A 25,870-nucleotide genomic window follows, 5' to 3' on the forward strand; every position below is an offset into this window, starting at 1 on the left:
GATCGAGCAGGAGATTTCTAGGACAACATCGCCGCGTAGCGAACGGGAGCGCCAGCAACCGTTGATTCGATTGGTCGAGGCTTGTCGCCAGGTTACCGTACACGAAGTCTCACGACACGTCTAAACAAGTTAAAGTTTTTTATGTTTAAATACTAAAATGTTAGTATTTATTTCTTAAATTTAGTGTTTATTTATGTAATTGTAGATATTTTAGTATTAAATCACTTTTCCATTAAGCGTGAGTTAAACTTCAAGTTTAGTGGTCTGGACAGTTGAAAACGTCACAGGTATGATATAACTTTTCTAAATCTAAATTAAAATATTTAAATGTATCTGCTATTGTATTTACATTTTGTTTATTGCATGCACTGTATCTGCCATTACCCATCTTCATTTCCTTATTTTAAATATCCCTGCTTATAAAAGTTTTTCTGAGAGTAACGTCATTTCAATCCTTCATATGTATGTACTGTACATGTGGCAGAATTGAAAATAAAGCAGATTTTGACTTAAACAGCATGTCATTGTTTTGACCGTGGTACTGCCATGATTAAATACATTTTATTTATTTATATATCCTATATACCATGGTAATACCATGCTACGTTTTGCTCAGTGAAGCTGGTGTATTTCAGCTGTCTGTGATGTGCATTATGCCATATCTTTCTCTTTTCTTGTGCAGCATGCCTTTTTTAAAGACACAACAGACCACTGCACCCCTTATGAAAGTATGGGACAAAAAAGCCCAGAAATGTGGACTGCACCACACCATCTATTCGGTCAACGGAGATCAGTACAGAGGCGAGTGGTGGGACAATAAAAAACATGGTAATACTTTTAAAAATGAACACATTTAAAACTTTGAAGCCCTTTCAGATCAGGCTGGTAAACAATAGAACCGCTGAAGTGTTGCTTTGCTTCTTGCAGTTTGAATGGACACGCCTTTAACCCATTTACTCATATTTAGATCCTTGAGTGAGTTACGTTTAGTTTTTGAAGGTAACGCTTCAGACTTATGGCTTATCAAAGCCAGACTTTTTCAATGTCGTCCATTAACAAAATGTTCTTAAACATAGCTCTTACTCTGATAAGGAAAAGGAATGCAGGTTTGGAAGCAAGCAGGAATCATCTTTGATGGGGACTGGAGTTGTGGAAAGCGAAACGGATTTGGACTGCTTGCCAAATTTGACCACGAGAAGAAAGAATATGTGAGGGTATATGCAGGGTATTGGAAGAATGACAAGAAAGAGGTCAGTTTAAACTAGTCTTACTAAAATAAAAGATTATGTGGACCATATATGAAGAGTTTGGTTCCAAAATGAGATAACTCCGTTTTAAATATGTTATCACGTTTTTTATTGTGTTAGTTTGCTGTATTTTTTATTATGGTGTAAATCAAAACAAACCAACTGCACTTTGATATTAATTGGAATGCACAATAAAAAAATATATTTTATTTTTGTTGAGTTATCTCATTTTGGAACCAAACTCTTCATATTCTACAAATAGTTTTAATTAATGTAAAATCAATCTTGTTTATTGAAAGGGTGCTGGGACGTATTTCTACAGTCCATCTGGTTTTTATGAGGGTCATTGGAGTAAAGATCATAGAGCTGGATGGGGAAGAATGGAGTATGAAAACGGTGATGTGTATGAAGGCCAGTGGCTTGAGGATAAGCATCATGGACAGGGTGTGCTGTTTCTGGGTAAGGACCGAGTGATGCACAAAAAATAATACAATTTTTGTACTACAGTATGTTTACAATATAAGTACATTATTAATATGTCAATAACTACTCAAGTTATAGTTCACCCAAACATGATTTACTCACCCTCATTTCATGTCAAATCTGCAGAAAACCAAGACATTTTGGGGAACTTCCATAGTATGTACACAAAACATGTTTTGGGTGAACTATCATTATATTTCATTTGAGCTTTACAGTAATGAAAATGTGCCATAACAAAGCTACAACATGCAAAGAAAAAATTAATCTAAAAAAAGCACAATTTACCTTCAAATCATTTTGATTCTTGGATTAAATATAAACCAAACATCTGGAAATCTGATTTACACAATAAAACACTAAGGCCAAGTTTCATAGTCCCAGTCTAAAATAAAAAACTGAGCTGTCCAAAGTGAAACCAGTTTTTACTAATATACGTTAAAATATGTCAGTGCAATTGTTTGTCCTCAAGATGCAAACCAGTCATGTATTTCTAAGACATTTTTATAAAAGTTTATATAATTTAAATTTAAATGTCCTAGTTTATCTAATGCCTATTCCTAGCTTAAGCTAAGCCTTGTCTGTGACACCGGACATAATTGTCTGTGGCTGTGAGAAATACTTTTGAGTTTTTACCTTTTTTGGTGAAGCAAATGGAAACCGCTACGTGGGCACGTGGCGGGACGGAAAGAAGAATGGCCGTGGCAAGTTCCTCTTTCTGGACAGAGGTCAGTTGTATGAAGGCCTCTGGGTCGATGGTGTTGCCAAGTGTGGAACACTGTCTGATTCTGAGAGAGAAGCAGCACCCAGTCCCACTATCTATCCAATTCCTGAGGTAAATGTTTTGCGTACGTAACTCGCTTTTCAATTTGCATTATCTGATTTCCATTTTAACAGTAGCACGAAATGCAAATGCATCGTTTATTTGTTTTTGACTCTTGTTAAAGCCAACAGCACAAAATATGAATCCGTTGTTTGGCTACATATAGATGGCTTTGCATGGCTTTAGATCGTTTATTGTTTTTGATCTATTGAATGCTGGAATACTTTCTTAATATCTCGTTTTACATTTCGCTAAGGTTTGCTTACTGGATCCACGGTCTGTATTGATGGAAGCACAATCATATTTGATTGAGAAAAATCAACAATAGCATCCTGACAGTACAGTATTGTGTCTCTTGAACTCAAGATGGCCGTGCAGTGGAGTATGGAAATATTTTTATGAACCTGTCTCTGTATTAAAATGTGTTACACATGTTGGTACATGATGTCAAATGCACAAATCCTCAATGGATGAATTAAAAAACAAACAGGTGTAAAATGTAGTTTTATTTAAGACTTTATTTAAAAATATATCAATAGACAGTGATCAAATCCCTGCAATGTTTGCAGTGATAACAGTTCATGTGAGAATTATACATTTCCAAACATTCAACATGACTTACAATGTCATATTTTTTTAATTTCATTGAACTGTACTTTGCAATATTGAACAAGATCGTTAAAGGGCAACTTTTGTATATTTTTTGATCTCTGGAAATCATACTTTACCACTTGAATCGCTTTATCGAGATCTGCTGACGTAACTACATGGTTAACACTCCAGAGATAGTCAAACACTTTGTTAAAAAGTGACTGCTAATATAATCATACAATCCTGCCAACTCTGACAGCAATAAGTGCTTGCTTCCAAATTTGAAAATGATCAAAGGTCCATTTAATAGGACAATGAATTCCTACAAAAAAGGACATAAAACCATGATGCTGTTGTATAAAGTGCCTTCATTTCTATTAATATGGCAGGAGCACATTTTAAAATTGAAAATGTTATCAATTAATTGATGGAGATTCCAAGTTATTGGTTTTGATTTAGCCATGTCATAGCAAACAGACATAAAAGTGTTCCATGTACATTAATAAAATAAATGTTTTGTAGTCTTTGGGTGTCCAGCATACATAATTACTCACTTTAAAATGTAAACCATATCATCGTTTTGTTAAAAAAACCTCTTTTGTCAAATAATGGTTAGGGTTGAACACTATTTTAACCAATGGCACGTTTGAGGTTGGGTTTGGAAAACTTAAGTTTGAAAACAGCTATGATTTTTCTGCAATTCCTTGTGATGACACTAGAGGTTCAAAAATGTAACATTTCACTTAAGACTCTTGCTGGGTAAACAAAGTCGGCAAAGCTGCCATACTGAAAATAAAGAACTAAGTAGATGTAAAAAGGATGAATACAATAGAAAGCACTACACAAATATAATGAACATGCAATGCATGCATTCACAGTAAGCTCAAATAAATGTTTTTCCAAACTAGCAAAACAGTACACAAATGCAGAACGCATATAAAACTGGACACTTTGGTGTCAACATGCAACAAATAGATCGAAACTACGGTTAAGAACACAAGTTATGACAGACACAGAACTTTACATATCAACTCTTCCACAAACTCAAAATTAAGGGTAAAGAGGCCTTTGAGATTGTAAGGTAGCTGCCTCTCCTCTATGGTCCAGTTCATTTTGCAAGTCCTCCAATTCCTCCAGCTCCCGAAACTGCCTGTCAGTCTTGTGGCTGACCAGAGAGCGATAGAAATGCACAGCAAAGAGGATAAAAACCAAGCCGAAAGGCACCATGATAGAGGTAGACGTTATCGCAGCAGCCACTCCGGCAGAGACCGTGCCATTTTTCTGGTTTTTAGGCTTTATGGGTAAAAATTTCACCCAGCACAGCAAGACCACTTCAGCCAGGAAGAGCAGCGTTCCAATGACGGTGGAGAATGCCCAGGCCAGCTCAATGTGGCGATGCATTCGCTCGTGAGGTGATTCCTTCACAGAGTTGAGGTTGTGCACGTTGCTGACCGCTTCGATGTTGGGTAGGATGCAGGTGCTCACCATGAGGGCGAACAAGTGGACGGCAACCAACACAGTGGTGCAGGCGCTAAAAGCAATGAGCAGTCCTGGAGGATAGTCGTGATTGCTATCAAGCTGTACTTCTACCATGGCCACCTGTTACACAAGAAGAAAAGGTTAAACTTAATCTGTTAGGCTACTTAATTATCACAAGTTACAAATAAGGGCTCCTGTTGTGAATTAAATATATTGTTCATGTTTTACTATGAAACACAACTATACTGTATATACTACAAGTAGTGTGCGGCATTGCAAAACATCGTAAACTAAACCTTGATTCTCTAATTCAGAGTGTACTGTTGAAGTAGTGAAATGTTAATGTATCCGTGTGACATCCGGTTCGTCTCGTGACACTCATTTATTTCAAAACATTGCCAAGTGAGAGAGCAACTGAGCATTAGCAGTAAGCAAACAACTGCGGATGTCAGTTTGCGCGCTCGTGCGCGAGCGCTAAGAACTTGCCGTTTGAAGCAAATCAAACCAAAAAGCGTTCGCCCAACGTTATTTTTGCACATCCACGCGCTTTCAAACTCCGCGTACTCGACGTGTTGTAAATCGGGCATCAGAAACAGCACATTAACAAGAGTTGGTAAGTGGGAACTCACCATTGCGAAGCCTGATAAAAGAGCCGACGTGCGACTGGACGCTTTGAGTTTGGCTCTGCTTAAGTAAAGCTTTCTCCACGACAGCGCCTGTAACGAATGCTCGCTTCGACTCATGATAATCCGACGAAAGGTTCAAAGAAGCTGACAAAGATATCGCGTTAACATTCATTCACGAGTTAAGCCGAAATGCGGCATTGCTCGGGTGAATGACGCCGAGGATCCAGTCAGCTGGGTTGACCAAGAGAAACTGGATGCATCGTGCATGCATTACCCACAAGTCTCTGCGACAGCACAACACTGATTTTTGGCTTTTATAGGCTGAGTGACCCATTTATTTAAACAATGCTTGTAAACAAAAATAATCAATTATATTTAAACTTAAATAGGAAAGCATTTGTATTTATTTATTTAACGCTATTGATTATGTTTAAAGTAACATTCTTTAAACTAAAGTTGTTTATCCTAAACTGTTCTGCACAAAACGTAAGCTAATGTACTTTATTTGCGTCCATGGTTGTTTATCACCTATTTGTAAGACATAAAAGCTGATTTTAAAACCATGATCTCAAACAGGTGCACGACATATTGGAGTTGTTAGAATGTGCTGTTTAATAAAAACAATATAAATGTCTCATTTTTTTTTAAAATAAATGTATTAGTTATAAAGGGGTTTTAATGGAAACCAACTGGTCGCTAGGTGTCTACTGGTGATGTTCTGGGTGCATCTGGTGGACGGAAACCAACAGAACACTATTAAATTAAACTGGAATAAGGTTTTAATTTTGTAATAGTTGAATTGAGCTAGATATAGTTTATAATAATATTTGTAACCATTAGAATTAAGTTGAGCGTTTTCAGCAGGGTACTGCAGCTTTAGGGAGGCATCATTTTGTGTGTTTTTTTTCTTTCAAATTTGAAGAAGTTAAGTAGTGCAGCCTACGTGACTCGATCATTTTGTGTGGATGATACACACGCGTGCTTCCTGGACGTCCATTTTGCGACACGACCGTGGAAGTGTAGCATCAGGACCAAGAGTTCTTTTGAAAAACTCGAGAAAGCAAACACGCATTGCATTCACAAAGTCAGCGCACATAACAGTAGCTGCAGCGCGTGCGTGCGGAATCGCGCGTGCCAAACAGGAGAAAGAAACGGCAATAATGTCTGCCCTTAAACTACTTCCACCCTCCATCTCGTGGTTATATAAACACCATTGACTCCCACATAACGTACTTAGAAAACATGCATAATTGCTCTTAACCCTGATAAAGGCGTACCGCGTGACGTTCCCGCAATGTTTTGATTCTGTTGACCGTGACGTCACGATGCACTACACAAAAATGGTTCCTACTTAGTTTTCAATACAAGCAATCAAAGTGTGCACAACTTTGGGCGTTGAATATGGTCCAGATAAAGCGCTGAGAGAATGAAAACGGACGAAATGGAGGCGTGTGCGGAATCCGGACGCAAACTGGTGTGTAGTTAAACCCGTCCTCTCAAAGACTCGTTTAATATCGAGACTTTGATCAATGTGTATTGTGTTTAGTGGCCTGAATCGCATCGCTGCGGGGCTGGTGCATAGCTAAACGTGTGTGTAGAGAAGCATATGTTTCATCGATAGGTTAAGTGCACTCGGTGTTGTAATGATAAACAAGATCAGGACACATGTTTCATATTACAATTAAGAGAGCAAGATGTTCCACGCACGGGCGCTCGTGACAATGTAACCCTGCGAAACGGAGCACATTGTTGCCCCATGGCACTCACATCTAATGTGCATTATTGAGTTTGACTCAGTTCGCAGTTATTTGACATGTATTAATAATAAAACAACTACGCTGTGCAAGATTAAGGCCTACAATTAAAATCCGAGTGTTAATAACGGAGGCTGTGCGTATTGTTATCGCATTTGTGCAAATGAGGCAAGTGTTATATCAGCGCGCAAAAGATGCGACGTTATCTACATAACACGAGCATGTTTGTTTCATCGCCTCCAGCGCTCAATATGCAGGAGGATGTACGATGAAAACGACGATTTATCAGACGTTGAAGAGATCGCGAACATCAGAGGCTTCAACGTGGAAGATAAACTTGAGAGCCATTTATACAACAGCGATTTGGTTCAGCATATGGACGGAAAAGGTATTTGTTCTACTACGAGCCCATCTGTGTGTTATTTCTTATGGCATACTGCATGAATAGTTAGTTTTTTTAAGAATTACTTTTTGCTATTTCTTGCATGAAGATGTGTCATTGTACACTCTTTTAGAGAGGCTACTGTGTAAATGTCATTGTAAGCTACAAGAATACGGTAAACCGTAAATCGGTGTCGTTTGCACGTATAGAATTACATAACAGTAAATAATTCATTGTTTTTAAGACTTTACAGTTATTTAACAATATGGACAATGATGTTTCTAAAACGCAATGTTTTAAAGCCACTCTTTCTTTATTCTATTTCTAGATTTCACCTTTGAATATGTTCAAAGGGAGGCACTCAGAACCCCTCTCATATTTAAGGCCAAAGATGGACTAGGAATTAGGTGAGATAACATGGAAAATGTCTACTTGTTTGTTTCACATAGATCTGCCTTAAATTGTATTTATATTCTGAATCGCTTAATCTGATGCAGAATGCCGGATCCTGAATTTACTGTAAGTGAGATCAAGGGTTTGATTGGTAAGTGCACGTTTACATTTATAAATAAAATAAAATGATTGTTTTTTATGTTTATGTCTATATGATCTGTTTTTGTTATTTTGTTGTCTTTTTATGTACGTACACTATAAAATAAATGACAAATGGTGAACTGTTTGAGAATATTACATGCAGTGTTCATTGTGCACAAACTTTACAAAGTTCTGCAGATTATCCTGTGAACTTTAAAATATGTATCTGATATAGCTCCATGGTTTTGAATACTTATTGTGCATGCTTTAGAAGCACACTGCATTTACTTAGCTCAAGCTTAGCAATTTTAGTGTTGATATATTTCAGCAATTTCAGTCCATCTTTTGTTTTTTACAGATTGTTAGGGATGAGGGTGTAATACAGTTTACTTAGTTATGGCACGAGTTAATTTGAAATGATGGCAATATTGACACTATTTTAAAAAGACAAATAGACATCAGCTGCTTAGAAACAAGAACTGGATTTTGGAGTGTTTCTTTTTCCACATCGACATCTGGTGGTGATACTATGCAATTACAAATAAACACAGGCCATAAAAGTTTGTCTTTCGTGCCAATCAGGGATTGATGCTGCTTTTTCAATATTAGAGTAATGACACATTAAAAAAATCCTTCTTAATATTGTGTTTCTCCATGGACCTTCAGGCAGTCGCCGTGCTGTCGATGTGATGGATGTTAGCACGCAGAAAGGTTCTGAGATGAGCATGGCTCAGTTTGTCCGTTACTATGAGACGCCTGAGGGGGAACGTGACAAGCTGTTTAATGTTATCAGCCTGGAGTTTAGTCACACCAAACTGGAGAATCTGATCAAGAGACCCACGGTGGTAAGAAACCAGCACATTCACAAACTGAGCCGAGTAGATTTAACAGCTGCACGTTTCCTATTAATGGCTTTCGCTTTGTGTATGATGTTTTAAATGCGATTGTACAGAAATGATCCCCAAACTGTCAAACTTAGTCGAGGGTCTCTTGTGGGACGTCTATCACTTTGGGTACATGTGATTTCTGTTTGTGTTCAGGTGGATCTGGTGGACTGGGTTGACAACATGTGGCCGCGGCACCTTAAGCATAGACAAACAGAAGCCACAAATGTCATGTCTGAGATGAAATATCCCAAAGTTCAGAGGTAATATTTTGTGTAATATTTTACAGGACGTCCTAGCAGTGGGAATCATTTAACATTACTAGCTCACATTTCTTAAAACACAACATTGTGCAATTTTCTACCCGCTGACCTAAAAATCACAGACACGGTTTGATTATTTCCCACAGTCCCTTGCTTCACTCCCAAGCGCACGCTGTGCATTTCTTTGCCCGCAGCTGGCTGTGACTCTAGCAGGTTGCTAGGCAGCAGATGTCTAATGCGGAAAAGGGGCGGGTCTTCACAGCCTGCTGCAGTATCTCTATGAATCCTCTTCAGCCAATCAGAATATTGAGTGTTTCCTGCACAGAAAGGCTTACTCTCTCACTTTCTCTCTGTGTGTATCTCACTTTCTCTCCTCATTATCTAACTCCTCCCTACTCTGTGTTCATGGAGCTCTCTATAACAGAAGAATTCAGAGCTATATGTCAGTACAGTTATTTTTGCGTCAGGGTTACTTAGGCAGATGACAGAAGCGGGGCGCAGTGGCTCAAATGGGGATGAAAAGCTGTCGGGTATGTCGTCTCTATTTCACAGAAAATTATACGGTCCTTAAGATAGAGTTTGGTTAACTTTCTCTGCTATTATTTTTGTGAACAAGCGGAGTCTTTGGTTTTTAGTCCACTCAGCATGTTTGCGAATATCAAGGTTATAGGTTTGTTTTGGCTGCTTTGGTGCGACATGCCCCTGTGGGATTTACGGGCTTTGGCGGTTGCAACTTTGGGATGTGTGTTTTTTATATAAGAGGATTTCTAAATGCCTTTCTTCTACTTGAATTCAGTTTTCAGTGTGTGACATATACAGGTTTAGAACAGAATGAAAAGCTTTACTATCCTTCGGATGTCAGATAAACAACATTGCACAAAAAGTAGGATAAAGACTGGAGTGAGAACACCAGTGAATTACAGATCAAAATCCGCTGCTGGCCCTTTAAATGTAATTTTTTGTTAAATAACAAGTTCAATTAAAATATTGATATTTTTTAATATTATAGCAGTGTTTTTATTAGTATTTGCTTTGACAGTTTAGTTTTTTTTTTTTTCATTGATCTGTGCAGAGATGGGATGTCTTTACATCAAGGTATGATGTAGCCAATGCTTATTTATAACTTGTCATCTGAGTGCTCCATTTACAGTCTCTGTGGATTCAGTTTCCCATGTTTACACTTGTGATGATTACATTCAGTGTAGAATTTCTGAACACAGTATGTAGGAAAGTTCATCTTTCACAATAAATTGTTAGGCTGTTCATCTTCCACTTATTTCTGTTCTGGATCCAAAGCTCATTGGGATTTGCTGATTGTCTTATGTATAATGTAATTGTGAATGACAGCATAAAGAACATGTGCACCCATTGACAAAAAAACACAGACATGACTTAATTTGACTTGGCGTGTGTGGTTCATGTCCGGCATCTTTTAGCGCTGGGACCGCGCCATCTACATTGTAAAGAAGTCAGAATGCATGAAACACTGTTGCACATCCCCTTTGACTGTCAGTCACATATCTGCCTACAAGACATCATCTTGAGTTCCTGGTCTGACTCTGAATTTAGAAGTGTCATTTTTCAAGCCATCTGGGTTCATTTCGTCAGATTGATGTCTAATAGTTTTGAGTGGATTTCTCAAAAGAAGAACGCTTGTGGTGACTGATGCCTTTGGCTCATTAGAGCAAACTGATTCCTTCGCTCTCTTCCTCTTCTGGCACAGTGGGACAACTTTAACCAGACAGCGAGGCTTTCTGGAGGTTTGATTAATTTCACTCCTTTCTAAATGCTGCGGATGACAAATGCGTGAGCCGCAAATAGCTTCCATGCCTGTCCTGGTGCTGAGACGGCCTTAGCTGCGTTCTGTCCACACAAGAGAAATGAATGATGAACACAAAACTAAAACATTTTCTTAGTTTTGAAGGCAGAATATTCTCCTGATAATGCAGGTTGATTGATAAGGGGAAATTCCAATGTTTGTGGTTTTGAAGGAAATATTAATTCTGGGGAGCAGAAAATTCCCATGATGTGGTTAATCCACAGATATGTTTTTTCTGAACGTAAAGGACCACGTTTATCCAATTTTCTCTGTTTATGCAGGTTTTGAGAAATGAATCTTGTACTCTTTGTGTCTCTTTCTGTAGGTACTGTCTGATGAGTGTTAAAGGCTGTTTCACTGACTTCCACATAGACTTCGGTGGCACATCAGTATGGTATCATGTCTTTAAAGGAAAGAAGGCAAGTCTTATCTTCTTATGTAGTTAGTGATGCATTTTAAGTCAAACATCACTATCACCATCGCTCAAATATTTAGACAAATCACAAAGCCTAATAATTAACTTTCGGTGCATAGAATTTGCACCAAAGGTGTCGTCCCAAAATGACGCAACAACCACTAGAAAGTAATACTAACATGCAACTGGAATGATAATCAAATCAAATAAAAAATAAAGCATGTTTCTCTTTAACATACACTTGTTTTCTGTCACTATTCACATATTTTCCCTGGCTGTGGGTTTGACTCTCTCTGATCTTGTAGGATTGTCTCTCTCTCTCCGATCTGTTAAAACGGTTTTGAATATGATCCTCATCCCTCTTCTTTATTGTTGCTGGGTTTGTTTCGTCAGCTATAATGCTGCTTGTGTTTCTGTGTAAACTGAAGATAATATCTGCATTGAAGTGTCAAACAAGAGCACCGGCACGTGCAAGTTAAGAGAGTGATGGAACGGTTAGAGGAGTTTCTCCTTATGTTTCATTTTACAAGGGGAATCAAAACAAATCAGTTTCTGTTTTAATCGTGCACTGAAACTACGATCGTATCCGCTTATATGAACAGATTTTTAGGCATATAATGAACACTAGATTAGATTAGATTCAACTTTATTGTCATTACACATATACAAGTACAGTGTAACGAAATGTAGTTTAGGTCAAACCAGAAGTGCAATTAGCAAGTGCAGGATATACAGTGTGAATAAATACAGAATACAATATTAGGAAAAATACTATACAATGGGCATGTACTATGAAAATATGACAGTCGGTATGTACTAGAACAATATAAACAGAAGGCTATATACTGTGAACATTAATGTACAGGTGGATATGAACAGATAACAATTAGACTATACAATAGTGCAAGTGACTTGAGTGTGCATAAGTTACAGACATTAGCTATTAAAGGTACGGTGCAGTAGATGCGTTAATGCAGTTATTGAAGTTACAGTGCAGTAGATGCGTGAATGCGGTTATTAAGGTTACAGTGCAGTAGATGAGTTAGTGCAGTTATTGAAGTTACTGTGCAGTAGATGCGTTAATGCGGTTATTAAGGTTACTAGTATAATGGCTGCATATTTCTGCATCTTCAAAGATTCCGAATTTGGAACATTCCACAAATTTGTGCTTATTTCAGGGTTTAAAGAAAAAATCTATCTTTTGTACCCCACTAAATTTGGCTGCCCTTGAACAGAGAGATAAATAAATTACACCTACGATATTAATAGTGGCAAGGCGAAATATTATTTTTAGAGAAGAAAAATCGTTTCCCAGTTTAGAATCACACCTGCGTCCCCCTTTCTCTTGTTCAGGTATTCTGGCTGATTCCTCCGAGCCCACACAATCTGTCTCTTTACGAGGACTGGGTGCTGTCTGGTAAACAGAGCGATATCTTCCTGGGTGACCGTGCAGATGGCTGCCAGCGAATAGAGCTGCAACAGGGCTTTACCTTCTTTATCCCATCAGGTAAAGCACAGATGTAGTCCTTAAGAGAGTTTTGCTTTTGGAAATTCATTCTTTTGGTTTTTGATTCACTTGTATTTGTTGCAATAGGGTTTTTTTTTTTTATTGGTTCGGATAATGAAACAGAAGTCTTTGTTTACCACTTTGTTTTCAAATGTTTGCATGTATTTGTATGTGCGTGCAGGTTGGATTCATGCTGTGTACACTCCAGAGGACACCTTGGTGTTTGGTGGGAATATTCTGCACAGTTTTAACATTCCCATGCAACTTGCTGTGTACGAAATTGAAAACAGGACAAAGGTAAAGCATTTATTTAAAAGTCTAAAATCTGTTAGCGATATTGAAAGATTTGTATTTTATAATTTGCTGCTGCTGGAAGGGAATAACGAACATGGATAAGTGCTTTTTACGCATGACCTGAGTGAACCGGAAATGTCATTTTCATTGAGCCTGGAGATTGATGGCAAAAACTGTTGCCACGGGGCAAGAGGAAATATAATGTATTAAAATGATAAACAGTTTGGGCTTTTATTATAGTTCTCTTTATTACAAAGAAGGGAGACCTTTTACACTTGGTAAATCTTGCACATCCTTTCATGGTTTATTATTTTAATACATCATCAGTTAAAAGACCTCAAAGGAATGATGGAACCAGGCGTGCAGGCAGCTTATTCTTAAAGTCCCTGTGAAACGGAAGTTACGATCGTTTTTACTTCCGTATTTTGAGGCATTTCATAGTGAAATGAAATTTCTAATGAGAAAAAATAGTGGGTGTGGCTTTCGTCTTTGCGATTTGATTGGATGTATAAAAACAGCCTTGGCATTTTGAAATGGAACTGGCAGCAGACTGGAAGTTGAAGGGGAGGAGTTAACGGATGCTCCGCCCAAGCCGTCTAACGTTCGTCATTTGAGATGGACGGTCATTGAAGGAAGGAAGTGCATTGTTCCATTTTAACTGAAGATTATGAAGGCACACGAATTTTATAAAGAGAATGACCTAAAATTATAAACTATTTACAATAAATGCTGCAATATTTCATGAAGAAAAAGCATTGTCATTTTTTATTTCTTTACTTTATTAACTTTGAGGATCTTGAAACATGAAATTTACATGTTCTTCATTAAACTTCACACCGCATCTAAACCGGATGGGTGTAGACACAGTGTCATGAAAATAGCATGTCTTTGAATGTCAGTCCAACCCAAGGAGTGTTTGAGAGAAGCGGAGTCGCACTGAACAGGAAGCAGGATCTCTGACCTCTGATTGGTCCGGTTCCTGACAGGTAAAAGGAGTGTTGGGGACAGCACCTGACATTTGAAGCAAAGACTTTCTCAGTGCTGTCAGAACCTGCAAGACACTTTGATGAGTTCTGCAGAACTTGGAGCTGGTTGGCTCGGCTATTTTTATATTTGCTAGACAGCAGGCAGAGAAAAAGACAGATCGTGGTATCGGCCGTGTTGTTCTGGGGGCGCTTTATTGCAGTGCTCTAAATTTAGCCTTGGATGAAGAAGGCACGAGGGAAAGAGAGCAGAAGGCCTCCATAACTCTGAGAATGTGAGTTTCTTCCCAGGAGAGGAACCAGAACGGAAAGCTATGAGCATGAGAAGCATCTTAGTCATGTTGTCATTTTCTCATTCTGGGAGAGATTTCGTGGAGTTGAGTGGGTTTATATTGTAATATGTTATGTTGGTTTTATATAACCATTGTTTGGTAACAAACCTGAGCGTTACCTTGAACACGCATTTTAGGTGCACTCCAAATTTCGCTACCCTTTCTTCTATGAGATGTGTTGGTATGTGCTGGAGAGGTACGTGAACTGCCTGACCAGACGTTCGCACCTTAGCCTGGACCTTCGTCGGGAGTCTCTTCATACGGGTGAGCTTTAAGCACCCTAACCTGATGGAAACAATGCATCTGATTTCGACACAATATATAGAGAACATACATTAATGCTAATTGGAGAATTGAAGGAGTGAACGAGCATGTTTTCATTCTTTGTTTTACACTTTATATTTTATAACTAGCTGAACCCACGCTTCTAATGGACCACCCCATCTCAGACACCCGGATGGACACGGAAGAGGACTCATGTGAGACCCAGTTAGAGAAGACAGAGGGGACGACTCGGCCCTCTACAGCTCTTCCCTGCAAGACCATTAAACTCCCACAGGCCAATGATTCTGAAGACAGCCTAAAGTCCCTCCTCTCAGAATGTCCAAAGACTCCTTCTGGATCACCTGTGATGGAGCAATCTGGAAAGTGGACTCACTTAACAGATTATGAGCTGAGCGGACTCAAGGCGCTGGTGGAGAAGCTGGAATCCCTACCAGAGACGAGGAAATGTGTTCCAGAAGGCATTGACGACCCACAAGCGCTGCTGGATGACGTGAAGGTTTGATTCTCTTCTACTTGGCACTCGTCTGTATCGAGAATTGACTTCATTATTGCTAAATCCAGGAGTCCCCTTTTTTTTATCTAGCCAGAAACTAACAATGAAACCACCTTTTGGATGCAGTGGTTAAAAGAATAGGTTGTAACAGAAAGTCTATAGGTTCAAATCTAGCAAGGTGCAATGCATTATCTATTGCCATTTTGTATCACTTAAGTGCTGTTTATTTTCTAGCGTACCTTACGCAGAGCTGGATACCCTAGGCTTACCCTACACCGTAGCCTGACAAGGCTATGTTTTTTAATGAAACGCAAATGCATGACCGCATGGTGTGCATGACAAGAATTACGTCATTGCAGTGTGAGCAGCTGTGTGTGCAAGACCTCAGTGGTGCACGTGCCATTTTTTGTAACTAGGTCTATTATTTCTTGGCTTAATATGAATGTTAAGGAAATAAAAATGTTTAATAAATAAATATTTTGTATATTTAATAAACTCTGTCTCATACTTGTATGTATTGTTCTAATATCAGAAGTATCAGCATTCTTATCAGCAATTGTAGCAAATTACTACTAGCAATATAATGATTAAATAAATAAATAAAAACAATAGTTAACAATACATTTTATGTTGATTGTAAGTATAGTGATGATAATGATCAACTTGATTTTCTATATCACTTTCAAAACTTCTCAGTTCTTGCTACTTCTGACTACGTATTCAGTTATCTCATCTGACCTATTTTATTTTGCTTTTCATTCTTTCGTTTTCTTACGAACAGGTTGTCTTGAAGGAGCACGCTGATGACAATCCAAAGCTGGCCATCACTGGTTGTCCTATTGTATGTTGGCCGAAGGACGCAGACAAGGTAAGATTGTTTATTACATGCAGAAACAATTAATGTTACTAGACGTAAGCATGGGGGACAACCGGCTTCTTAAAGCTTGTTTGTTTGGTCGTTAATATGATTGACATAATGCAAACTTGCTCGTCAGGTATGCTCGAAGCCAACACTGAACTAAAGTGTTTGTTTGGTTTCTTGCAATTTCATCCTGTCCGGACTTGTCTTTATTCTTTTCCTCCCTCTTCATGTCCTGGTGTGATCAAAGATTTGAACTGGTGCCAATTTCTACGAAACAAAAGGTCGAGAGATTCTGAGGAAAAGTGACGTGATGCTAGTAGTAAATAAGGCGCGTTCAGTAACTTAGCATGAGCTGTTCGGTGGAATGATGAATCAGGTTATGGACTTTATTTCCCATTTGATTATTTTAGATGTATTATTAGATGTTTGCTTTTATACACCCCCTCTTCAAAGCACTAAAACTGTCTCCACCATTAAAGGCCCAGCTGCTGAATGTTCTGCTTCATTGTGTTTGGCTTTTGTGATGGAATACCATCTGTCCTTACACTGCCCCAACTAGCCTGTCTTCCTTATCCCATGACCCTGTTTAAACATGCGTCACTTCTGGTTTCCTTATTGGCGACCAAGGTGCATATAAATGATCTTGTTCTGCTTGTTGCTCTCCCATTGGCTCACTTCAGTTTCGACCCGCCCCCGTTCCATATTCATGAGCTTGTCTTGCTCTAGCCTGTGTGCTCCGGGAGGTTAAGAAACAGAAGGGAGGGTTGTGCCGTCTCAGCCAGTAGCGAGCTGGAACTGCAGCCATGTCAGTTTAGCAAAGCGCTGAGCACACTCTGAGAGCCATGACCATGTCGCTGATAACTGACGAGGAGGATTACGAGAGCTCGGAGGCTGAACAGGTCAGAAAATGTTGCAGGACACATGGGGCGAGGGGATAGTGCAGTATGTGGAGAGTCACTGTGCGTTCAGCATGCTATTGTATTGTTATGTGTGTTTGTGTGTGTGTGTGTGTGTGAGAGAGACAGCATGTGATCAGGAAGACAGTCAGAGCTGTCAGAAAAGTGTGATACCATCAGATGACTCGAGTGATAATGTAACATTATCTTCGCTCATATTGATGTTTATGTAGTTCTTCTTGACAACTGCTTGTTTGTTAGACGAGTCATACACAATGTTCTTATTTATGGTTTTAGGTTTTTCAAACCGAAATCAAGTAACATGACAAAATGTTTTAGGTACTTTCAAAACGCTGTAGATGAAAGTGAAATCCAGCGAAGAAAGGAAACCTGTGCTTGTTTTAACATGGGAGTAACTATATTAGTATGACGTGCTGCTACAGGTGCTTTTGACAACAAGCTGTTTTTGATGTTTCGTGTTTGAAAGGTGTGTGAGATCTTTGAGGACTTTGCATACGTCTGCTTTGCCCATGGAAGTGTCGCTCTCGTATTCAAAACATACAGATGAAATACGCCCGAATGCAGGGTGCCAATGAAAAATGCCGTTGGATGATATATACATCACTGTGGCATTTGTAAACATGTAAACGCGCCTACTGCAAACACTTAATACTTCATTTAGTGTTTACTTTCACGGCTTGTTTACCGATGAACATTTGTATAGATCATTGTGTTTTTCGACTTCCTCAATTTCCAAGATATTTTTAACCGTTCTGGCCACAGCCCAACAAGGGCCTCTTTTGAGCCGGTCCTACAAGATGAGCGTACGGGGGCGGGGCGGGACAAAAGAGCCAACGTGAGTAAAAACAGTCCAGACATGTTTCTATTGTAAACATGTTTAGTTCAGGAGTGAAGCATCATAACGAGGGAGTCTTCTGATCCTCGGTGTACTGAAACACTAGATCAGAATATCTGGGAGAGCTGACCTCTACAGACGTCATCTCATATCACCATCCTCTCATTGAGTTGCATTATATTCAAGTAGTGAACGTACAGTATTGCTCATTCCAGCACTGTTAAGATAACTAAGCAGGATTGTGGTTCTGTTACAAACTGGCCCACAATCTTTGAACGTGTTCTGGTTGTGTGTTGTCTTTTTCGCCAGTGAAAGGGATTTCTTTAGATGAAATCTGCCTCATCCAGTTTTGTGAGTTTAGCGCTAAATAGCAAGTCTATCTTCACGCCTGCCAATTAAAGGTTGCTTGGCTATTGTCACAGCCACTGGGTGTGAGATGAGGCCGTTTTTTTATAGAAACATGCATAATGTACGTAACAATTTGGACAATTAGATTAACCTGATAGTCTTTAAGTTTATCAAAAAATTAAAATTATTTCATCATTTACTCTCCACCCCCCCCCACCCCACAGGTATTCTAAACCTGTTTGACTTTCTTTATTCTTCAGAACACTTATATGTTTTTTTAAAGAATGTTGGAAACCAAACAACTCTGGCATTCCATTGTATGAACAACACAAAACCATTTCTCAAAATATCTTCTTTTGTGTTTCATATAAGAAAGAGTCATATACAGGTTTTGAATGACATAGGGATGAATCAATGATGATTTTTATTTATGTGAACTAACCCCTTTAACTGTTGAGGCTGACGTGGACCTTTCTTATCACAAGTGGTGTCACGCTAATGATTAAATCAGTTGTTTGAAGGTTGTACTGTCAATGAGCTTCCTCTTTTGGTCTGCTATAAATAACATTCTTTCTATGTTTATTCTGAACATATTGATGATTAAGGTATTTATTCCGCTACTTGATCTACTTTATTGCACGTACACTGTTCTAAACTTGTTGAATGACGTAAGAATGTGCTGAGCTGGTATTCATTGTGTTTCTCATGGGTGCAGGTTGTTCTGGATGATGGTCCTGTTGGACACTGACACAACCAGATATTCTACCATTTCAGGTTTTTGTGTTGAATACGGGTCAAAGATGCTAGATGTCTGAAACATCTTGCTTCACCTGACAAAATAAGTACATTTCCATCACTTAGCAAAAGAGAACACGTTTCGTTTGGAATGCTAAAGCTGAAGTATCTTTCACTGGTGGCCACATAGTTCCCATCTCTCTCTGCCAGCTCAGCTGACCGCATGCTTGAGTTTACGCTTCTGTTTTCCTCCCAAATTGGTTTCATAACACATCACATCTGATACGTTGTGAAATAGCAGTTTCTGCTTTCTCATACTGTATGTGTGGACAGTTTGAGCAAAAATGCAACGTAACCGGCGGCATGATGGACAAATACAAAGAAATCAATTCTGCTACAAGCATAAACTTCAAAGCTCAGTCCAAACAAGACTTTTGACTCCGTTTCAACAGCTTATCTCAACTCTCGGGGGCTGAGAAATCCACTTAGGCTGTTTCAAAGAAACATACCTATTGAGGAGGTCAGGTTGCATTTCGCCCCCCCCCCCTGCGGGTAATGCGATTGTTCGTGTTTCCTCTCCCTTACTTGAGGTTCATAAGGAGGGTGGAGGCCGGCTCCATTCCCATAAATCACCCCTTTCCCATCATGGCATCCTGCGTAGGGTAGGGAAGCCTGGGACTGGCATGACGCTGGGGGCGAGTGTAAGGGTGTACACCAAATCCTCATCAGCTATGTGCTGGCAACCCAGGGGATGTGGACTATTGATGTTTGTAGAGGCTTCCCCTTGGCTGTTGCTTGGGCTTATAAAAGTCTATGCAAGTGTGTGTTTGTCTTGAACTTACTGATGAGTCATAATGTAAATGCACCGTTGCCATCTGGACTAATGGCCAAATATAACACTATCAAAAAGGAAATCAAGCCAATAATGGAAGATAAAAAGATATAATGGCAAATGCACAAACATTGATACTCATTCTGTTTGTAGTCCCGTCCCTCCTCTGTTACATAATACAGTTTAGTGTTTAGTGGTGAAATATTTGTGTTTCTAAGGAAACGCAGTTCATATTATCAGAAATACTCAGGAATGAAACGCATGTGCTTGTTTAATGCATGTTCCTGCATCTGTATCCTGACTTATTGTTCTTTCATGGACACAAAGTGAATAATGGCGAACAATGTCCCCAACCATACTTGACTGACATTGTGGGCTGATTTTATCAGCTTTTACAGACTAGTAAAAATGTTTTCCCATGTTTCTAATGTCTATAAAGTGCCTCTGGGGCATACAAACTGGTTGCATATGTTCACATACAAATCAAACCGACCCATATAAACCCACCCTTCAGAATGGCCTGGTCTACAGAGGTATGAAAGAAAAAAGATATGAGAAATATTGGTTGAAATAAGGTTATGGGTTTGATCCCACGGAGCACACATACTGATGATACAAAAGGGCTTTTCACTCTTGAAATGGTTAACCGTGGGTTATTCTGAACCCCAGGCAAACAGAATCCTTGGTTATCTGTTTCACGTTTCACACTGCTTATAATTGACCAGAGGTTAAGAGATAGCCCTGGGTATTCATAACCTGACAATTCACACTGTACATCACTAAACCTTGGGTTAACATTCTTATTTGCATGTTGAGGAGTGAACAGTTATGATTAAATAAATAATGCTGCGTAAAACTGACTGAATAAAAAGTGTGTGGTCCCTTTAAATAAACGAATAACTTGTTGTTCCACACCCGAGAATAAAATGACGCCTCGCAAATCCTTTTTGGCTGTTTTAAGCCTCCTAAGACGTTACTTACTCAAATTAATAAAAAACTCAAGGACTGTTTATACAGCACATGGAGTTTCTGTGACTGTACACAGCTTGAGAAATGAGGTAAGCGCTGTTCAGTTTTGGATTGGGTGTGTGTTGCAGGTCGTTTCATTCAACACCGCTTCGTTTCACACTGCACATTGAGTCTAAAATTTGCATCGGAAATTTCTGCATGTTAAAAAAAAACCTACCCCACGTTGTGTCAATCACATTTACTCACTGCCTCCGATATTTCGTCCATCATAAAAAATTCGGACTGGGTTCGATTTTCTTCCTTTTTTTGCATTTGTAGCAATCCTTTTGAGAGGCAATTCAAATTCAATTGACAAAATACGAAAAAACGCATACGAAAATTTCGGACTGTATGTGCAAAGACCTTAACCCAGCAAAAGCGGTGCTAGTCCAGGGTCAAATCCAGGAAAACCCTTTTTCAAAATACGAGTGTAAAACGTAAATTTACCCAGGGTTAAAGCAGGGTTTAGAATGAAGATAACCCGGGGTTAAGCGCAGAGTGAAAAGCCCTAATGTATACGTCATATTCATTTTTTTTTTTTTTTTCGATGGCTCCTGTATAAATAAGACAAACAACATTCTTATCTTCTGTGCATTTTAGCCACGGCCGCTTAATCGAACAAAATCCAAGATTGGCTCGTCTCCATCCGCTGGTCCAGGTGGTGGAGTGAAGCTTTCGTCCAGTCGCAGTGCATCTAATGCCCGACGCAGGCGGACGCGCTGCAGGAAGTGCGAGGCCTGTACGCGCAAGGAGTGTGGGGAGTGCCACTTCTGCAAGGATATGAAGAAGTTTGGAGGACCAGGCCGTATGAAGCAGTCCTGCATCAAGAGACAATGCATAGCGGTGAGTCAGTGCTCAGCTTCACTTGTTGTGGCCCTTAAGGGTATGTCTGGAAATTTTCATCAATGCTTTGTTATGTGTTTTGCAGCCCATTCTGCCACACACAGCAGTGTGTTCGGTGTGCGGTGAGATTGGGAAAGAAGATACGGTAGAGAAAGAGGAAGAAAAGTACACCATGATGCTCATGGAATGCTCCATCTGCAATGAGATTATCCATCCAGCATGTCTAAAGGTGGGTTTCTGAGAGGCTAAAATGATTTAAATTCTGCCATCATTTATTTCCACATCTGTCAAGAAAATATTTAGAAAAATGTTTTTTCTGGGTTTATGTCCATATAATTGAAGTCTATGGGTGTCAATGTTGTTTGATTACCAACATTCTTCAAAAAATCTTCTTCTGTGTTCTGCAGAAGACATAAAGAGTTACAGGTTTGTATTGATATGAGCGTGAGTAAATGATGACAGAATTAAACATTTTGGGTGAGCTACATGTATACCTTGCTAGATGGATAAATGTATTGTTTCATAATTTTAGACAGAAACTTCGGTTGAAACTTATTATTTTCTTTGTCCAGGAGATGGCCGCTGGCGGTGTTGTGAATGATGAGTTGCCAAATTGCTGGGAGTGTCCGAAATGCAATCATGCCGGAAAGACAGGGAAAGTAAGCATCACTTTCTTACCTAACCACACACCTAAAAGCAAACGCCGGTAATGTTATGATTAAAATAATGCCAACATTTATAACAATTAAAACTCATTAAGAGTTGGTGATTGATAAAAAGTTTTCTTGTTTACTTCCCACCTTTTGGCCACAAAGCAAAAACGAGGACCAGGTTTTAAGTTTGCGTCCAATCTTCCTGGCTCTCTTCTCAAAGAGCAGCGAATGAACCGTGACATCAAGGAAGAGCCAGACTCAAACATGTCCACAGAGTCGAACACCTCTACAGTTTCTCCTGCCACAAAGAAGCCAGAACGAGAGGACAGCGTGACCTGCAAATCAGAGGGCATGTTTAAGAAACGCTCCTTAGATGCCCCTTCAGAAAGTCCACTGAAAACCAAATCGGAGGACAACCCGCTACGCAAGAAGAGGAAACTGTTTGACAGGGACTCAGATTCAGATACAAATATCAAGAAAAAGGTAGCGAGACAATGAATACGTTAAAGCAGATAAGAGATCAAATCATATTTTTTCAACGCATGTATTTTGACCCTCTTTTAAATCCACAGAAGAAGAGTTCAAGGCCAGATGTTCTGGTGACCTCTAAGCTCCTGCGACAAATCAAGACAGAGAAAGAGGATGACGTGGAGTGTGACGAGGTTAACAGACAGGAAATGGAAAGGAGACCCTTTAGATTCGTGCCCTCCGAGGAGGAAGACGGAGATGATGAAAGGGAGGAGGAAGAGGAGACCAAGAATCAGAAGAGTAGCGGAGCAGAAAACGGGAAACTTCCCAGCCATTTGCGCAGGACTTCAGCTGTACGAGACAGTGACCGATCGCAGGGCGGTTCCCCACGGGCGGGGCCCAGCAGCGATTTGGGCAGTGACGCGCAGGTGAGGAGTCACCGAAAACCCAGACGTAAGCCTCGCTTGCCCAACAAAGAACTGAGCAAGGAACTGAGCAAACAGCTCAACCTAGAGATTCAAAAGACAGAGGACCGGTTGGCCCATCAGAATGGTCAGACGATGAAGGTGGAACCGGGCAGCGATGGAGAGGACTATAAGCCACAAAATAATGGCAGAACCCATCTGAGAGACTGGCTGACACCTAAACGTGAACGTAACAGATCCCCTCGAAACAAATCCCCGGTGAGTTTGACCAGGACCACGCCAACAACTGCCATTAGGCCGACGCCTTGCTGTTCTCCGCCAAAATGCGTTCAGATGGAGCGTCACGTGATTCGACCCCCTCCGATCAGCCCCCCGCCTGACCGGCTACCTCTGGATGATGGAAACAACCATGTCATGCAGCGGGAAGTGTGGATGGCGGTGTTCGGCCACCTAATTCACCGGGACCTGTGCGTCTGCATGCAGGTCTGCAAGACCTGGAACAGGTGGTACGTCACATGACTACATCTTTCCAGTTTAGCAACTTTCAGTAACTCAGATTTTTTTCAGCAACTCAGGCCAGTGTGGTGACAATCTGAACACGATCCCCACCCTCAGTAGGGTTCATTCTTTTGACTTCCATTTCAGGTGTTGTGATAAAAGACTGTGGACCAAGATCGATCTAAACCGATGCAAGTCTATCACTCCCCTCCTGCTGAGCGGCATCATCCGCAGACAGCCCGTCTCTCTGGACCTGAGCTGGACCAACATCTCCAAGAAACAGCTCAGCTGGCTTATAAACAGATTACCTGGTCTGTATCACTTTTAACAGGCCGTCTCGTGTTTATCTCGTCTCTCATGTTAGGTTCCTACGTGACTCTTTTGTGTTGGTTTCCTGGCAGGTCTGAGGGTCCTTTTGCTGGCAGGGTGTTCGTGGGCTGCCGTTTCAGCTTTATGCACATCCAGCTGTCCTTTGCTACGTTCTCTAGATGTGCAGTGGGTTGAGGGACTGAAGGACAACCAGATACAAGACTTACTTTCCACTCCAACAGACAACAGACCAGGTACTAAATGATAGCGTATGTCGAAAGTAACTTCATGTTTAGATTATATGCTATGCTTTAACATTTCTGTCATGTCTACTCTCGTCTCTCAGGTCAGCTGGACAGTAGGAGTAAACTGAGGAACGTGGAGGATCTCTGTCTAGCTGGTCTGGACATCACAGACACGTCCCTTAAGCTAATCATAAGACACATGCCCTCACTGTCCCGACTGGACCTAAGTTACTGTAATCACATTACTGACCAGAGCGTCAACATCCTTACGGCAGCTGGCACCACGACCAGAGACTCTCTCACGCACATCAACCTGTCAGGTACGCAAGAAATAAAAACTTCCTTATAAGTTAGAATGGTGGTGACTCATATTCAGAATATTAACCTAAATTCTTCTTCCCTTTTCTCAACAGTTTGTAACAGAGTTACAGACCTATCGCTGACATACTTTAAACGTTGTGGAAATATTTGTCACATCGACCTGCGCGACTGCAAACAGGTGGCCAAAGAGGGTTGCGAGCAGTTCATCGCGGAGATGTCTGTCAGCGTGCAGTTTGGACTGATCGAGGAAAAACTACTGAGCAAACTGAGCTAGTCAACAAAGACACTGACAATAACTTGACGAACCCAGGGAACAAACAATTTTTGCCCCTTATTTTCTACACTTTACACATGAGATGTGTGAAGGCAACAAGACACTCAACTGAAAACCAACAAGTGAAAATGACTTACTTCAGAAAAACTTACTTCAAGCAAATGGATGAACTCACAGATGCTTGAGTTCACAGACACAGAAATGTATTCATCTTATTTGGCCGTTTCAGCCTTTCACTTTTATATTTATGTTGACTTTACAAGGCACATCCAAAAGAGTGTGCCAACATTACAGTGGCACTGAAAGTCATGTTAACCCATATTTCGCAAAAAAATATATAAAAAAGGTTTAAAGTCACACTATCGCAGTGACGAAGCTGACTGTTTTTTCTTTATTGGAAAAGGAAAACTGATGCATGTGCTTTTTTGTTACCAGGCAAACGTTAAGCATCATGCAGTATTCATTTTTGTATCAGAATGGATTTCACTCTTTATGTGCAGTATTAAATGCACTCATACACATATATAGATTTATTGACAGTATTACGTCAGCACCAAGTACAAAGACTATTTTTTTCTACACTGTAGGAAGTTAAGATTCATATCGATTCTAGTTGGTAACTGTGCAGATGTTTTTGTAATGTTAATTTAAGTTTTGATGTCCTCTTTTGTCGTCTTCAGGTACTTTCTCTTGCTCAAACATCTATATTTGGCTTCTTTCATTTTGTATATATCTGGGGAAAAACGTATTTGCACTGTTTTACCTTAATAAATTCTGATATTTTTCCAGCGTTTGAGATTTGTTTTATGACATCATGACTGTTCAACTTTGTTTTCAAATGCACCCCATAAACATGAACCGGTTTTACGACAGTAACCAAAATTTTATTTGATAATTTAATACCATTTATTGGTCAAAATAGAAACATGTAGTCAGGAAAAGTAAACGCAAGATATATTTAAAACCATACGTTAACATAAATTACGATTTCCCGCCATCTTATTTTACGTCACTGCATCAAGACGTTTAACCGAATCGCTGCACACGGTACAATGATAACTTACCTTTGTAAATGTTTGGTCCAAACAGCAATGTGTACAAGTATT

General features: G+C 39.8%; 3 protein-coding genes across 6 annotated transcripts; 2 read left to right on the forward strand and 1 right to left on the reverse strand.

The window, feature by feature from the left end:
* The first annotated feature begins 61 nt into the window (after positions 1-61).
* On the forward strand, positions 62-3,052 carry morn3 (MORN repeat containing 3). Its single transcript, XM_056737160.1, has 6 exons — positions 62-287; positions 683-828; positions 1,093-1,250; positions 1,547-1,706; positions 2,378-2,562; positions 2,807-3,052. The coding sequence occupies exons 2-6, from the start codon at positions 684-686 to the stop codon at positions 2,876-2,878; spliced, it is 720 nt and encodes a 239-aa protein (XP_056593138.1). The 5' UTR covers positions 62-287; position 683; the 3' UTR covers positions 2,879-3,052.
* Positions 3,049-6,646, reverse strand: orai1b (ORAI calcium release-activated calcium modulator 1b). Of its 2 annotated transcripts, none has more exons than XM_056737162.1 (2): positions 6,524-6,646; positions 3,049-4,740 (listed from the first exon to the last, which is right to left on the reverse strand). In XM_056737162.1, the coding sequence occupies exon 2, from the start codon at positions 4,732-4,734 to the stop codon at positions 4,192-4,194; it is 543 nt and encodes a 180-aa protein (XP_056593140.1). In that variant the 5' UTR covers positions 4,735-4,740; positions 6,524-6,646; the 3' UTR covers positions 3,049-4,191. The 2 variants fall into 2 exon arrangements, with proteins under 2 accessions (XP_056593140.1, XP_056593139.1); XM_056737161.1 differs by lacking the exon at positions 6,524-6,646 and adding an exon at positions 5,250-5,576.
* LOC130412050 (lysine-specific demethylase 2B) lies at positions 6,582-25,557 on the forward strand. Of its 3 annotated transcripts, none has more exons than XM_056737153.1 (21): positions 6,582-6,720; positions 7,244-7,388; positions 7,711-7,789; positions 7,880-7,926; positions 8,583-8,761; positions 8,957-9,063; positions 11,208-11,301; positions 12,651-12,804; positions 12,986-13,101; positions 14,551-14,677; positions 14,827-15,194; positions 15,973-16,059; positions 21,329-21,571; positions 21,657-21,800; positions 22,144-22,230; positions 22,387-22,707; positions 22,797-23,623; positions 23,763-23,926; positions 24,017-24,178; positions 24,271-24,489; positions 24,583-25,557. In XM_056737153.1, exons 1-21 carry the CDS (start codon positions 6,673-6,675, stop codon positions 24,762-24,764), a joined length of 3,900 nt encoding a protein of 1,299 aa, XP_056593131.1. In that variant the 5' UTR covers positions 6,582-6,672; the 3' UTR covers positions 24,765-25,557. The 3 variants fall into 3 exon arrangements, with proteins under 3 accessions (XP_056593131.1, XP_056593132.1, XP_056593133.1); XM_056737154.1 differs by having other exon boundaries at positions 22,147-22,230; XM_056737155.1 differs by lacking the exons at positions 6,582-6,720; positions 7,244-7,388; positions 7,711-7,789; ... (1 more) ...; positions 8,583-8,761; positions 8,957-9,063 and adding an exon at positions 9,491-9,593.
* The last annotated feature ends 313 nt before the right edge of the window (positions 25,558-25,870 follow it).

The sequence above is a fragment of the Triplophysa dalaica genome, chromosome 22, assembly GCF_015846415.1.
Source record: "Triplophysa dalaica isolate WHDGS20190420 chromosome 22, ASM1584641v1, whole genome shotgun sequence".
Lineage (NCBI taxonomy): Eukaryota > Metazoa > Chordata > Actinopteri > Cypriniformes > Nemacheilidae > Triplophysa > Triplophysa dalaica.